Source organism: Coregonus lavaretus, assembly GCF_964263955.1.
Source record: "Coregonus lavaretus genome assembly, chromosome: 18".
Classification (NCBI taxonomy): Eukaryota; Metazoa; Chordata; class Actinopteri; order Salmoniformes; family Salmonidae; genus Coregonus; species Coregonus lavaretus.
The window spans coordinates 14908135-14925205 of NC_140005.1; the positions used below are offsets into that span (position 1 = coordinate 14908135).

At 50.7% G+C, this 17071-nt stretch overlaps 1 protein-coding gene across 1 annotated transcript in view; it reads left to right on the top strand.

The window, feature by feature from the left end:
• The window catches only part of ush2a (Usher syndrome 2A (autosomal recessive, mild)), a gene marked incomplete at both ends in the record, with an annotated part of 418741 nt that overhangs the window by 324199 nt on the left and 77471 nt on the right, over nucleotides 1–17071 (top strand). The window contains 1 exon segment of the mRNA XM_084181556.1: nucleotides 14892–15115. Coding sequence (XP_084037682.1) covers nucleotides 14892–15115 — 224 coding nt within the window.

Consider the following 17071-nt stretch of genomic DNA (forward strand, 5'->3'; position numbering starts at 1 on the left):
GTGGAATAAGTCAAGAGGTATGAATACTTTCTGAAGGCTTTTCGAAAAACTCATAAAGAAGGCCAGAGATTGGTAGATGGGTAACAATAACAAATCAAACATTGAATATATCTTTAAGCATGGTCAAGTTAATAATTATGCTGTGGATGATGTATTAAACCACCCAGACACTTCAAAGATGCACTCGTCCTTCTGAACTGAGCTGCAGAACAGATTTTAAAACAGCTACAGAGTTCAATGGCTGTGATGGGAGAAAGCTGAGGATGAATCAACAACATTGTAGTGACTTCACAGTAATGACCTAATGACTTGAGATGTCATCACAATTTGATTGGAGTCCATCTGTGGCCAATTTAATTGTTTGGACATGATTTAGAGGGGGACAAAACACTGACAGTGGATATCAGAGCAGAAACTATACCATGAAGTCCAATGAACTGTTCGTAGATCTCCGAGATAGAATTGTGATGAGGCATATATCTGGGAAAGGGTATAAAAAAATGTCCAGAGTGTTGAAAGTTTCCAAAAGTACATTGGTCTCCATCATTGGGAAATTGAAAAAATATGTACAGTTGAAGTCAGAAGTGTACATACACCTTAGCCAAATACATTTAAACACAGTTTTTCATCATTTCTGACATTTAATCCTAGTACAAATTCCCTGTCTTAGGTCAGTTAGGACCACTACTTTATTTTAAGAATGTGAAATGTCTGAATAATAGTAGAGATAATTATTTATTTAAGCTTTTATTTATTTCATCACATTCCCAGTGGGTCAGAAATTTACATACACTTAATTAGTATTTGGTAGCATTGCCTTTAAATTGTTTAACTTGGGTCAAACATTTCGGATAGCCTTCCACAAGCTTCCCACAATAAGTTGGGTGAGTTTTGGCCGATTCCTCCTGACAGAGCTGGTGTAACTGAGTCAGGTTTGTAGGCCTCCTTGCTCGCACACACTTTTTCAGTTCTGCCCACACATTTTTGATAGGTTTGAGGTCAGGGCTTTGTGATGACCACTCCAATACCTTAACTTTGTTGTCCTTAAGCCATTTTGCCACAACTTTGGAAGTATGCTTGGGGTCATTGTCCATTTGGAAGACCCATTTGCGACCAAGCTTTAACTTCCTGACTGATGTCTTGAGATGTTGCTTCAATATATCCACATAATTTTCCTTCCTCATGATGCCATCTATTATGTGAAGTGCACCAGTCCCTCCTGCAGCAAAGCACACCCACAGCATGATGCTGCCACCTCCGTGCTTCATGGTTGGGATGGTGTTCTTCGGCTTGCAAGCTACCCCCTTTTTCCTCCAAACATAATGATGGTCATTATGGCCAAACAGTACTAGTTTTGTTTCATCAGACCAGAGGACATTTCTCAAAAAAGTACGATCTTTGTCCCCATGTGCAGTTGCAAACCATAGTCTAGCTTTTTTATGGCGGTTTTGGAGCAGTGGCTTCTTCCTTGCTGAGCAGCCTTTCAGGTTATGTCGATATAGGACTTGTTTTACTGTGGATATAGATACTTTTGTACCTGTTTCCTCCAGCATCTTCACAAGGTCCTTTGCTGTTGTTCTGGGATTGATTTGCACTTTTCGCACCAAAGTACGTTCTCTAACAGACAGAACGCGTCTCCTTCCTGAGCGGTATGATGGCTGTGTGGTCCCATGGTGTTTATACTTGCGTACTATTGTTTGTACAGATGAACGGGGTACCTTCAGGCGTTTGGAAAGCACATCACCAATCTGGGCTTTATGGGAGAGTGGCCAGACGGAAGCCATTCCTGAGAAAAAGGCACATGACAGCAAGCCTGGAGTTTGCAAAAAGGCATGTGAAAGACTCTGAGAGCAAAACTATTTGGCCTGAATGCAAAGGAGAAAACCAGGCACAGCTCATCACCCGTCTAACACCACCCCTACCATGAATCATGGTGGTAGCAGCATCATCCTATGGGGATAGCAGGGACTGGGAGACTGGTAAGGGTAGAGGGAACAATGAATGGAGCCAAATACAGGCAAATCCTTGATGAGAACCTGCTTCAGAGTGTAATCTACCTTAGACTGGGGTGAAGATTTACGTTCCAACAGGACAATGACCCAAGCATACAGCCAAAGCAACGCTGGAATGGCTTCAGAACAAGAATGTGAAAGTCCTTGAGTGGCCCAGCCAAAGCCCAGACTTGAATGCCATTGGAAATTTGTGGATAGACTTGAAGAATGCTGTTCACCCCCGCTCCCCATCTAACTTAACAGAGTTTGAGAAAATCTGCTAGGAAGAATGGGAGAAAATCCCCAAATCCAGTTGTGCAAAGCTGATACAGACATACCCAAAGTATTGAGTTAGGGGTGTGAATACTTATTTAATCTAAACATGTTTTCACTTTGTCATTATGGGGTATTGTGTGTAGATGGGTGAGAGACAAAAATCTATTCAATCCATTTTGAAAGCAGGCTGTAACACAACAAAATGTGGAATAAGTCAAGGGGTATGAATACTTTCGGAAGGCACTGTATGTATGCATCAAGGCACTAAAGTAATACTGAAACAATGAACACTGCAAAGGAATACACTTTTTGGCCTAAATGCAAAGCCTTATCTTTGGGGCAAATCCAACACAACACATCACGGATTAACTGCCTCCTTATTTTCAAGCATGGTGGTGGCTGCATCATGGTATGGATATGCTTGACATCGGCAAAGACTGGGGAGTTTTTCAGGATGAAAATAAAGAGGTTGGAGCTAAGCACAGGCAAAGTCCTAGTGGAAAACCTGCTTCACTCTGCTTTACACCATACACTTGGAGAGGAATTCACCTTTCAGCAGGATAATAATCTACTCTGGAGTTTTCCTGAGTGGCCAAGTGTCATAAATGCTGTAGGTGGGTGTAGTGGTGGAATCAAGCGCAGGACACCGAAGTATAGTCCAAAAGACTTTAGTGGAATATCCAACAAGGAAAACAGAACAAACTTGCCCGAAGGCGAAACTACGCACGTAGGCGACAACCAAAAGGCGCACTACACAGGTGCGTAAAACGCTCCAACAAAGTGGAGTAAAGCTCAACCGAGCGAATAAGGAAATCGACAAGCAAACCTACGACAGGAACAATCACACACAAACACAGACACACCCAACGAGACTTAAATAGAACACTAATGAGGACTAACTAGACACAGGTGTACAACATCAAGACCAAACCAAACGAACATGAAACATAGATCGGTGGCAGCTAGTACTCCGGGGACGACGACCGCCGATGCCTGCCCGAACCAGGAGGAGGAGCAGCCTCGGCCGAAACCGTGACAGTACCCCCCCCTTGACGCGCGGCTCCAGCCGTGCGCCGACCCCGGCCTCGGGGACGACCAGGAGGACGCAGAGCAGGGCGCGCGGGATGGTCCCGGTGGAACTCCGACAGGAGAGATGGGTCTAGGATGTCCCTCCGCGGCACCCAGCACCGCTCCTCCGGGCCGTACCCCTCCCACTCCACGAAATACTGGAGACCCCCCATCCGGCGTCTGGAGTCCAAGATGGACCGAACGGTGTACGCCGGAGCCCCCTCGATGTCCAATGGGGGCGGAGGAGTCTCTCCTATCTCATTGTCCTGGAGTGGACCAGCTACCACCGGCCTGAGAAGAGACACATGGAACGAGGGGTTAATATTCTTATATTCAACAGGTAGATGTAACCTATAACACACCTCGTTCAATCTTCTCAGGACTTTAAAGGGCCCCACAAACCGCCGACCCAGCTTCCGGCAGGGCAGGCGGAGGGGCAGGTTTCTGGTAGAGAGCCAGACTCGATCTCCGGGTGCGTACACCGGCCCCTCACTGCGGTGGAGATCGGCGCTCGCCTTGTGACGAAGGACGGCCCGCTGCAGGTGGACGTGGGCAGCGTTCCACGTCTCTTCCGAGCGCCTCATCCAATCATCCACCGCAGGGGCCTCGATCTGGCTCTGCTGCCATGGTGCCAGAACCGGCTGGTAACCCAATACACATTGGAAAGGGGTTAGGTTAGTCGAGGAGTGGCGGAGAGAGTTCTGGGCCATCTCGGCCCAGGGAATGTAACGCCCCCACTCCTCAGGCCGGTCCTGGCAATACGACCTCAGAAACCTACCCACATCCTGGTTAACACGTTCTACCTGCCCGTTACTCTCCGGGTGGTACCCCGAGGTAAGGCTAACCGAGACCCCCAAACGCTCCATAAACGCTCTCCACACACGGGAGGTAAACTGAGGGCCTCGATCAGACACTATATCCTCGGGGACCCCGTAATGCCGGAAGACGTGGGTAAATAGGGCCTCAGCGGTCTGTAGGGCAGTAGGAAGACCCGACATAGGGAGAAGACGACAGGCCTTAGAGAACCGGTCCACAACGACCAGGATGGTGGTATTCCCCTGAGAGAGGGGAAGGTCTGTTACAAAATCCACCGAGAGGTGGGACCATGGTCGTTGTGAAACGGGTAGGGGCTGTAACTTACCCCTGGGCAGATGTCGGGGTGCCTTACACTGGGCGCACACCGAGCAGGAGGAGACGTAAACCCTCACATCCCTAGCCAAAGTAGGCCACCAGTATTTAGTGCTAAGGCAATGCACTGTCCGGCCAATACCCGGATGTCCAGAGGAGGGTGACGTGTGAGCCCAGTAGATGAGTCGATCCCGAATCTCGAGCGGAACGTACCTCCGACCCTCAGGACATTGTGGAGGGCTGGGGTCGGTACGCAACGCTCGCTCGATCTCGGCATCGACCTCCCACACCACCGGTGCCACAAGGCAAGACTCCGGTAGTATGGGAGTAGGCGCAACGGACCTCTCCTCCGTGTCATACCGCCGGGACAGTGCATCTACCTTACCATTCTGGGACCCAGGGATGTACGTGATTTTAAATACGAACCTGGTGAGAAACATACTCCATCGAGCCTGGCGAGGGTTCAGTCTCCTCGCTGCCCGGATGTACTCCAGGTTCCGATGGTCAGTCAAAATGAGGAAAGGGTGTTGAGCCCCCTCAAGCCAATGCCTCCACACCTTAAGGGCTTGAACTACAGCTAACAGCTCCCTGTCCCCAACGTCATAGTTACGCTCCGCCGGGCTGAGCTTTTTGGAGTAAAAAGCACAGGGGCGGAGTTTAGGTGGCGAGCCGGACCGTTGAGAGAGAACGGCCCCTATACCAGCCTCAGACGCGTCCACCTCAACCTGAAATGGAATTGTGGGATCCGGATGCGCCAGCACCGGAGCCGACGTAAACAGGTCCTTCAGTCTCCCAAAGGCCCTGTCCGCATCAGCTGACCACTGCAGGCGCACCGGACCCCCCTTCAGAAGGGACGTGATGGGAGCTGCCACCTGTCCAAAACCCCGGATAAACCTCCGGTAGTAATTCGCAAAGCCCAAGAACTGCTGCACCTCTTTTACAGTGGTTGGAGTTTGCCAATTACGCACAGCGGACACACGATCCACCTCCATTCTCACCCCTGACGCGGACAACCGATAACCCAAAAAGGAGACCGACTCCTGGAAAAACAGACATTTCTCTGCCTTGACATATAGGTCGTGCTCCAACAGCCTCCTCAATACACGTCGCACCAGGGTTATATGCTCGGCTCGGGTAGACGAGTACACCAGAATATCATCAATGTACACGACCACCCCTTGTCCCTGCATATCCCGGAAAATGTCATCTACAAAGGATTGGAAGACTGATGGAGCATTCATCAACCCATATGGCATGACAAGATACTCGAAATGACCTGACGTGGTACTAAACGCCGTTTTCCATTCACAGTAATCTGATTTAGACCACGGTAATCAATGCACGGGCGCAACCCTCCATCTTTCTTTTTCACAAAAAAGAAACTCGAAGAGGCGGGGGAAATGGAAGGCCAAATGTATCCCTGTCTCAAAGATTCGGCTATGTAAGTCTCCATAGCTTTCCTCTCCTCTTGAGACAAAGGATACACATGGCTCCGTGGGAGCGCTGCTCCTGCCTGGAGATCAATCGCACAATCCCCCTGTCTATGGGGAGGCAACTGCGTCGCCCTAGTTTTGCTAAACACAAGAGCTAAATCCCCATATTCAGGCGGAATGTGCAGTGCGGGCACTTGGTTTGGACTTTCCACCGAAGTCGCCCCCACGGAAACACCCAGACATCGCCCCTCACACTGAGCAGACCACCCATCGAGAGCCCTCTGTTGCCACGAAATAGCAGGGTTATGGGTGCTTAACCAGGGATTCCCCAGCACCACTGGGTACGCAGGAGAGTCGATCAGATACAGCTGTATAGTCTCTTCATGACCCCCCTGCGCACACATCCTAAGTGGCGCTGTGACCTCCCTGATCAACCCCGACCCCAACGGGCGGCTATCTAAGGCATGTACGGGAAAAGGTTTGTCAACAGGTAGGAGAGGGATCCCTAACTCTAAACAAAACTTTCGATCAACAAAATTCCCAGCTGCGCCTGAATCTACTAGCGCCTTATGCTGGGAATGAGGTGCAACCTGTGGAAAACCAACAGGTATACAAAAGTGCGCAACAGAAAGCTCTGGGTAAGCGGGGCGTCTACTCACCTGGGAGGCCCCCCCAGTGCGTGGCCTGTTGTCCTCTCCCTCGGAGAACCCTCCCCAGCACCTGGCCGCAGTGTGCCCTCCACGACCGCACTTAGTGCAGGAGACAGGCCCCCTCGGGCTCTTCCTCCTCCGCTCTCTAGCGCCAGCGCCCCCGAGCTCCATGGGGCACGGCTCGGAGGCGCTGGAGGGTGAAATGGACGGACCCCCCTCGGAATGTCCGCGGGTAGCTAGCAGGTTATCCAGCCTGATGGACATGTCGACCAACTGGTCGAACGAGAGGCTGGTGTCCCTACAGGCCAGCTCCCTACGGACGTCCTCGCGTAGACTACATCTGTAGTGATCGATGAGAGCCCGCTCATTCCACCCTGCATCCGCCGCTAGAGTACGGAATTCTAAGGCAAACTCCTGGGCACTCCTCCTCCCCTGCCGGAGGAAGACCAGCCGCTCCCCCGCCGCTTTCCCCTCCGGGGGATGGTCAAACACCGCCCTGAAGCGGCGGGAGAACTCGTCGTAGGTGATGGTGTTCGCGTCGATCCTCCTCCACTCTGCGTTGGCCCATTCCAACGCCTTCCCGGAAAGGCAGGAGATCAGGGCGGACACGCTCTCATGTCCCGAGGGCGCCGGGTGCACGGTGGCCAGGTAAAGCTCCACCTGGAGAAGGAATCCCTGACACCCGGCCGCGGTCCCATCGTAGGCCCTCGGGAGCGAGAGTCGAACTCCTCTGGGTTCCGGAGCGGGAATGGGCTGACTTCCCGATGGGGCTGGCAGAGAGGATGGCGGTGTAGGAGTCCCCCAGCCTCGGATGGTGGTGATCACCTCCTGCAGTGCGGACCCCATCTGCAGGATCTGGTCACTCTGTTCACGGACCCTGTCCTCCAGCGTCGCCTGGGCTGCTGCGGCTCCTGCTGATTCCATTCTTATGGTGTGTGATTCTGTCATAAATGCTGTAGGTGGGTGTAGTGGTGGAATCAAGCGCAGGACACCGAAGTATAGTCCAAAAGACTTTAGTGGAATATCCAACAAGGAAAACAGAACAAACTTGCCCGAAGGCGAAACTAGTGCAGCTTCATGTTCAGCGTCTTTTTACCTGTGCTTTACCTGCTACTCCTCTCTCTCTCTTTCACAGTCTCTCTATTTCTCCATTCCTCTCTCCATCCCTCTCTCCATCACTCCCTCTATCAGAGAAAGGTGCAGATGTAGGATCTTAGTTTGAGCCAGTTTGCTACAGCAGGAAAATAATCCAGCAGCAACAGGAAACGTGAAGTATTGTCACGCCCTGGCTCTGGGGACTCTTATATGTTGAGCCAGGGTGTTAGTTTATATGTGTAGTGTCTATGTTTTGTTTTCTATGTGTTCTTTTCTAGATTGTGTGTTTCTGTGTTGGCCGGGGTGGTTCCCAATCGGAGGCAGCTGTGTCTTGTTGTCTCTGATTGGGCACCATACTTAGGCAGCCTGTTGTGCACTTGTCATTTGTGGGATCTTGTTCCGTGTAGGTTTGTGTTTGTTACCGAGGACTTCACGTTTCGTTTTGTTGTATCGTGTATTAAGTACTATTAAAAGTATGTACGCATATCACGCTGCGCCTTGGTCCACTCATTACGACGATCGTGACAGAAGATCCCACCAAATAAGGACCAAGCAGCGTGTCCAGGAGCAGACAGCCTGGACTTGGGAGGAGATCCTGGACGGGAAGGGATCCTGGACTTGGGAGGAAATCCAGGCCGGAATGGATCGCCGTCCGTGGGAGGAGACTGTGGAGACGCGCCATAGAGAGGAGCAGCGGCGCCAACCGTGCCGACGTCGGACACGCAAGAGGCAACCCCAATAAAAAATTTTTGGGGGGGCACACGGCTTGGACGACGGGGCAGCAGGAGGCAGCTACAGGGCGAATCTGCAGAATAGGAGAGGAGGCCACCAGGTTACGGGGGCTATTGGTCATGAGGGAGCAGGAGTTAGTTGGTCAGAGGGAGGAACTACTGGAGGCGATAAGGGAGAAGGAGAGTGTTGAGGCACGGCGAGAGGAACTGGTTAGGCAGCAGAAGGAGCGGAGGTTTATGAGGAAACCCAGTCCCGCTCCTCGCACCAAGAAAGTGGTGTGTGTCACCAGTCCGGTCCGGCCCGTTCCTGATCCCCGCACTAAGTTAGAGGTGCGTGTTCCCAGTACGGCCCGACCCGTTCCTGCTTCCCGCACAAGGCCAGTGGTGTGTGTTCCCAGTACGGTCCGGCCCGTTCCTGCTCCCCGCACTAAGTTAGGGGCGCGTGTTCCCAGTATGGCCCAACCCGTTCCTGCTCCCCGCACTAAGTTAGTGGTGCGTGTTCCCAGTACGGCCCAACCCGTTCCTGCTCCCCGCACTAAGTTAGTGGTGCGTGTTCCCAGTACGGCCCAACCCGTTCCTGCTCCCCGCACTAAGTTAGTGGTGCGTGTTCCCAGTACGGCCCAACCCGTTCCTGCTCCCCGCACTAAGATAGTGGTGCGTGTTCCCAGTACGGCCCAACCCGTTCCTGCTCCCCGCACTAAGTTAGTGGTGCGTGTTCCCAGTACGGCCCAACCCGTTCCTGCTCCCCGCACTAAGTTAGTGGTGCGTGTTCCCAGTACGGCCCAACCCGTTCCTGCTCCCCGCACTAAGTCAGTGGTGCGTGTTCCCAGTACGGCCCAACCCGTTCCTACTCCCCGCACTAAGTTAGTGGTGCGTGTTCCCAGTACGGCCCAATCCGTTCCTGCTCCCCGCACTAAGTTAGTCGTGCGTGTTCCCAGTACGGCCCGGCCTGTTCCTGCTCCCCGCACTAAGTTAGTGGTGCGTGTTCCCAGTACGGCCCAACCCGTTCCTGCTCCCCGCACTAAGTTAGTGGTGCGTGTTCCCAGTACGACCCAACCCGTTCCTGCTCCCCGCACTAAGTTAGTGGTGCGTGTTCCCAGTACGGCCCAACCCGTTCCTGCTCCCCGCACTAAGTTAGTGGTGCGTGTTCCCAGTACGGCCCGGCCTGTTCCTGCCCCTCGCACCAAGCCAGTGGTGCGCGTCGCCAGCCCGGCCCGGCCTGTTCCTGCCCCTCGCACCAAACCTGTGGTGCGCGTCGCCAGCCCGGCCCGGCCTGTTCCTGCCCCTCGCACCAAGCCTGTGGTGCGCGTCGCCAGCCCGGCCCGGCCTGTTCCTGCCCCTCGCACCAAGCCTGTGGTGCGCGTCGCCAGCCCGGCCCGGCCTGTTCCTGCTCCCCGCACCAAGCCTGTGGTGCGCGTCGCCAGCCCGGCCCGGCCTGTTCCTGCTCCCCGCACCAAGCCAGTGGTGCGCGTCGCCAGCCCGGCCCGGCCTGTTCCTGCTCCCCGCACCAAGCCAGTGGTGCGCGTCGTCAGCTGGGTCCGGCCTGTTCCTGCTCCCCGCACCAAGACAGTGGTGCGCGTCGTCAGCCCGGTCCGGCCCGTTCCTGCTCCCCGCACCAAGCCAGGGGTGCGCGTCGTCAGTCCGGCACAGCCCGTGCCTGTTCCACCGGTGCCTGGTCAGGTACCGGTCAGCTGCTCCACACCGGAGCCTAAGCAATCCGCTCCACCGATGTCCAGTCCAGCTCCAGCCAGCGGGGCCAGACCAGACCAGGGGGCGCTACGGGGGGGTAGTTAGAGGGTGGTGGTCACGCCCGGAGCCGGATCCGCCTCCGAGGCGGAATGCCCACCCGGCCCCTCCCCTGTTGGGTTTAGTTGGCGCGGTCGCAGTCCGCGCCTTTGGGGGGGGGTACTGTCACGCCCTGGCTCTGGGGACTCTTATATGTTGAGCCAGGGTGTTAGTTTATATGTGTAGTGTCTATGTTTTGTTTTCTATGTGTTCTTTTCTAGATTGTGTGTTTCTGTGTTGGCCGGGGTGGTTCCCAATCGGAGGCAGCTGTGTCTTGTTGTCTCTGATTGGGCACCATACTTAGGCAGCCTGTTGTGCACTTGTCATTTGTGGGATCTTGTTCCGTGTAGGTTTGTGTTTGTTACCGAGGACTTCACGTTTCGTTTTGTTGTATCGTGTATTAAGTACTATTAAAAGTATGTATGCATATCACGCTGCGCCTTGGTCCACTCATTACGACGATCGTGACAGAAGATCCCACCAAATAAGGACCAAGCAGCGTGTCCAGGAGCAGACAGCCTGGACTTGGGAGGAGATCCTGGACGGGAAGGGATCCTGGACTTGGGAGGAAATCCAGGCCGGAATGGATCGCCGTCCGTGGGAGGAGACTGTGGAGACGCGCCATAGAGAGGAGCAGCGGCGCCAACCGTGCCGACGTCGGACACGCAAGAGGCAACCCTCGTGTGTTAAGTACTATTAAAAGTATGTACGCATATCACGCTGCGCCTTGGTCCGCTTCATCATGTGTCAACGATCGTGACAAGTATTATGTCGATTATAATTCATGGACATTTTTGTAGTGGTTGATACATTTTTCATTAGGGAAAATCAAGTCTGAAATTTCATTGCAAATTACAAACTTTAGAAGCCTTTTTAAAACTAAAATACACTACAAGTTTGCATTTCCTACTGTGCAGGAAAATTCTCTGCAGCAAAAGAGTGATCAAATTAAGATCCTACATCTGTATAAGCACATGGACAGGTGCCTGCTGTGTGTGTCTCTAGGGGATGCTCCTCAGGGACTGGTGTAAATATAACTGCCGACCCAGCCTTTCTGTCCTGTCACACACACACACACACACACACACACACACACATAGTGTGAGAAAGTCAATTCAATGTGATTTCATCAAAACGTACAGTGCATCCTCCCAGGAAGGTGGTGTGTTTGGTGTGTGTGTGTGTGTTGCTTACCCCCAGTCCCCCCGGTAATGCAGAGTACACAGGAATATAATAGTGAAACTCTCTGTTATTGAATACTGTTACCAGTGCTATTCCTGGAACGTAAAGAGTGCTTGTTCCGTGCCGTGTCTGTGACTTTGAAAATGTGTGTATGTGTGTGTTCAGTGTGTGTGGACATGTGGACCTGTATGCATGTGTATAAAGTTAAACAGAGGGCTAATAAATTCAGGTATTTAAAAGTTTTTTGTTTGTTTTAATTTGGGGTTTAGTAGCCGAAAGGCTAACGTAATCCACAACACACATTTTTATCAGTTGTTCATTGCAGGCTAAATATTTACTTCTCATTAAGTGAATGAACCTTAATTCACACTGCCTAAGCACCTTCTGTCGGCACGAGTCCCCTGCGCTCTAATGAATGTATGCAAATCCATCATCAATCTGAAGATTAGCTACAGCGCTGTGCTGTGTGTGTGTGTGTGTGTGTGTGTGTGTGTGTGTGTGTGTGTGTGTGTGTGTGTGTGTGTGTGTGTGCGTGCGTGCGTGCGTGCGTGCGTGCGTGCGTGCGTGCGTGCGTGTGTTGATGCTAATGCAGAGAGATTGTGTTTCTGTTGAAAGACTGATATGAAAAGAACTGTTTAGCTTTAGTGGAGATATCAGACTAGAGTACCTACTCTATGTCCCTCTCTCTCTCTCTCGCTCTACTGCCTGGATGGAAGGTGAGAGGGATGGAAAGAGGATGGAGGGAAGTGGAAGAGGAGAAGAGGGGAGGTAGAAAGGACAAATGGATGGATGGATGGATGGATGGATGGATGGATGGATGGATGGATGGATGGATGGATGGATGGGTGGAGAGGTTTTGAACAGTCACTGTAAGCATCATTATTAATTTTCTATTATTTATCTATTTTCTTTCTCTCTGCATTGTTGGGAAGGGCCCATAAGTAAGCATTTCACTGTTAGTCTACACCTGTTGTTTACGAAGCATGTGACAAATAAAATTAGATTTGATTAGACCAGGTCACAGTATCAAAGTTCACATTTCCCTGAGGAAGGAATGAAAAGAGGAAGGAAGGAAGGGAGGTGGTAAAGATTATAAAACACCCTGTAAATAGCGGAGGGCATCAGGAAGGGAAGTGGAAGGGAAGATAGGGCAGGGACGTGTTGTGTGTGTGTTGAGTGTATGCGTGCGTGTGAGGGTTGCTGCTGCTGGGGATGAGAAGAGAAAGCTATTTTGGAAAACTGTTGAGCTATTTATTTGCAAGTCATTGAAGCTGAAGTGATGCGCCCTGGGAATCGCCACTGAGCCCCGCTCCGCAACAGCTGCCGTCCCTAAGTGAGTTAGCGAGCGTCAGACATCTTTATGTCACGATGGCCCGTGATTTATGCCGCATCGCTCGGCGGAACCTGCACGCGGCAGCACGAGAGAATCTGCTGAAGCCATCCGTTTGGCGGCTGAGTGAAAAGAGCGTGTGGATTAATGGCTCTGTCAGAATGTATCTGCGCAAAGAACGAACACTGATTAGAGTATTAAGCAATTAGCCATTTATCACCGTGGAACTAGGTAGCCGGGTAATTAAAGTAGTGGTGGTTTACCCACGGAAAGAACGTACCACTTACACACTGTTACAGTCACTACCACAGAGATCTGGAGCTATAGGAAGAACACAGGACTCAAACACTGTTACAGTCACTTCAGAGATCTAGAACTGCAATAGAAAGGGGTTCTGTGCTCTGTCAGTTGCTACAGAGATATGGAACTAATATAGAGAGGGTTCTGTGTTCTGTTAGAACCAATGCAGACTTTATGACTACAGAACATTAGCTCAGTACAGTAGTAGTTATGGTTTTATGACTAGAGGACATTAGCTCAGTACAGTAGTAGTTATGGCTTTATGACTACAGAACATTAGCTCAGTACAGTAGTAGTTATGGTTTTATGACTACAGAACATTAGCTCAGTACAGTAGTAGTTATGGCTTTCTGACTAGAGGACATTAGCTCAGTACAGTAGTAGTTATGGTTTTATGACTAGAGGACATTAGCTCAGTACAGTAGTAGTTATGGCTTTATGACTAGAGGACATTAGCTCAGTACAGTAGTAGTTATGGCTTTATGACTACAGAACATTAGCTCAGTACAGTAGTAGTTATGGCTTTATGACTATAGGACATTAGCTCAGTACAGTAGTAGTTATGGTTTTATGACTATAGGACATTAGCTCAGTACAGTAGTAGTTATGGCTTTATGACTACAGAACATTAGCTCAGTACAGTAGTAGTTATGGCTTTCTGACTAGAGGACATTAGCTCAGTACAGTAGTAGTTATGGCTTTATGACTACAGAACATTAGCTCAGTACAGTAGTAGTTATGGCTTTCTGACTAGAGGACATTAGCTCAGTACAGTAGTAGTTATGGCTTTATGACTATAGGACATTAGCTCAGTACAGTAGTAGTTATGGCTTTATGACTAGAGGACATTAGCTCAGTACAGTAGTAGTTATGGCTTTATGACTAGAGGACATTAGCTCAGTACAGTAGTAGTTATGGTTTTATGACTAGAGGACATTAGCTCAGTACAGTAGTAGTTATGGCTTTATGACTAGAGGACATTAGCTCAGTACAGTAGTAGTTAGTTATGCTTGAGAGTGACAGATGAAGACCAGAGAGCAGAGAAAGGCTTTATACTTCCCTCCTTTAGAACATCTTCAGATGAACAGAATACATTTTTACATTTTAACCTTGATAGTCAAGGTTAGGGTGTCATGGCAGAGAGACATCACATGTCACTGTCACAGATATCAGCTCAGGATACACGCGTGTCCCTCCGCCATACTTTAACATTCTACATGCAGCAGCAATGGGGAATGATATTATAGCGGAAAACATCTTAAATGTCCTACGTCGTTCACATTCAGATGATATCCTTTGAATTCTCAGTGTATCTCGTCACCCATCCTTAAGTGGTGGAGATCCCATTGAATGTTTTTTTGTATATGTTTATTTAATCTTTCTTTGTGTGGAGGTGTGTGTGTCTGCTCGCTGCGCTGTAATCATGTCAGGCGGTGGGGCCATGCTGGTCCAGTCAAACTGCATTAGAAGCACGGCAATTAGAGGGAGGGAGGGGGAGGGAGGGAGAGAGATGGATAGGAAAAGAGCAAGAGAGATGAGAAGTGGCTGACGGGACAATGAGCAGGAGAGAGGGTTGATGGGTAATGGCGGTAGACGTGTGGCAGCAGGCAGGCTCAGCAACACGCAAACTACACAAATGACGCACACAACACACGTGTCACAGTTTTGACAACACACTTCAGGGAGTCCCAGGGAGGATGTCTACTGTCACAGGCACTTAGATACACTGGGATACACACACACTCGCACACATACACACACGCATGCACACACAGACAGACACAAATACACACAGAAGAAGTCACTTTATTTAGCTGATTTGGTTAAGATGGTTCATTTCAGTCTCAGTCTGAGACTCTGGGTCCAGTTTTCACACACGCGAACTAACTCTTCTCTGGTTGTGTGTGTGTGTGAACCCCCAGGTCTGTCCTGCTGTGGGGAGGACTATTTGAACTCCTCCACATCACTCTGCTGTGTCGGCCATGATGGTTTTCCTAGAATGCATCCTGCTGGTAACGGAACGGTGCGTCTGCAGTGCTGCGGGTCAGAGGTCATCAACCAGGAAGAGGAGTGCTGTAACGGAGTGGGCTACAACCCCCACAGACATGTGTGTGCTGACAGAGTGTCATCTGGACTAGTGATGGAGGTAAGGAGGCAGAGTCATCTGTCTATGGCTCTGTGTAGGGGGTGGGGAGGTTGTATGTGTAGTAGTGTACATAATGTATGTCTCTCTGCCTGTCTTCTAGAAATAGATTAGCATTTAGTGTATTACCAATCATTATTAATGTAATCATGGATTAAAGTAGATTTTTACATTTGACATTTTAGTCATTTAGCAGACACTCTTATCCAGAGCGACTTACAGTTAGTGAGTGCATACATTATTTTTTTCATACTGGCCCCCTGTGGGAATCGAACCCACAACCATGGCGTTGCAAGCGCCATGCTCTACCAACTGAGCTACATCCCTGCCGGCCATTCCCTCCCCTACCCTGGACGACGCTGGGCCAATTGTGCGCCGCCCCATGGGTCTCCCGGTCGCGGCCGGCTACGACAGAGCCTGGAGACAAACCAGGATCTCTAGTGGCACAGCTATTTTTTTTATATTTTTCAAATTTTTTAATTGTAGAGTATATTTTTAATGTTCATTTGTTTTATATATATTTATTGTTTTTTTTATTGTTTTTGAATTTTGTAAATTTTTTATCATTCTTTTTTTTTTATATATATATTTTTGTAGGGGTGGGGTGGGGGGGGGGGGGGTAGAATGATTACTTTTATACTATCCCAGGTATTCCTTAAAGAGGTAGGGTTTCAAGTGTCTCCGGAAGGTGGTCAGTGACTCCGTTGTCCTGGCGTCGTGAGGGAGCATGTTCCACCATTGGGGTGCCAGAGCAGCGAACAGTTTTGACTGGGCTGAGCGGGAACTGTGCTTCCGCAGAGGTAGGGGGATCAGCAGGCCAGAGGTGGAAGAACGCAATGCCCTCGTTTGGGTGTTGGGACTGATCAGAGCCTGAAGGTAAGGAGGTGCTGTTCCCCTCACAGCGCCGTAGGCAAGCACCATGGTCTTGTAGCAGATGCGAGCTTCAACTGCCAGTGGAGTGTGCGGAGGAGCGGGGTGACGTGAGAGAACTTGGGAAGGTTGAACACCAGACGGGCTGCAGCGTTCTGGATGAGTTGTAGGGGTTTAATGGCACAGGCAGGGAGCCCAGCCAACAGCGAGTTGCAGTAATCCAGACGGGAGATGACAAGTGCCTGGATTAGGACCTGTGCCGCTTCCTGTGTAAGGTAGGGTCGTACTCTGCGAATGTTGTAGACCATGAACCTACAGGATCGGGTCACCGCTTTGATGTTAGCGGAGAATGACAGGGTGTTGTCCAGGGTCACGCCAAGGTTCTTTGCACTCTGGGAGGAGGACACAACGGAGTTGTCAACCGTGATGGCGAGATCATGGAGCGGGCAGTCTTTCCCCGGGAGGAAGAGCAGCTCCGTCTTGCCGAGGTTCAGCTTGAGGTGGTGATCCGACATCCACACTGATATGTCTGCCAGACATGCAGAGATGCGATTCGCCACCTGGTTATCAGAAGGGGGAAAGGAGAAGATTAATTGTGTGTCGTCTGCGTAGCAATGATAGGAGAGACCATGTGAGGATATGACAGAGCCAAGTGACTTGGTGTATAGAGAGAATAGGAGAGGGCCTAGAACTGAGCCCTGGGGGACAACAGTGGTGAGAGCACGTGGTGCGGAGACAGATTCTCGCCACGCCACCTGGTAGGAGCGACCTGTCAGGTAGGACGCAATCCAAGAGTGAGCCGCACCAGAGATGCCCAACTCGGAGAGGGTGGAGAGGAGGATCTGATGGTTCACAGTATCAAAGGCAGCAGATAGGTCTAGAAGGATGAGAGCAGAGGAGAGAGAGTTAGCTTTAGCAGTGCGGAGAGCCTCCGTGACACAGAGAAGAGCAGTCTTAGTTGAATGACCAGTCTTGAAACCTGACTGGTTTGGATCAAGAAGGTCATTCTGAGAGCGATAGCAGGAGAGATGGCTATAGACGGCACGCTGAAGAGTTTTGGAGAGAAAAGAAAGAAGGGATACTGGTCTG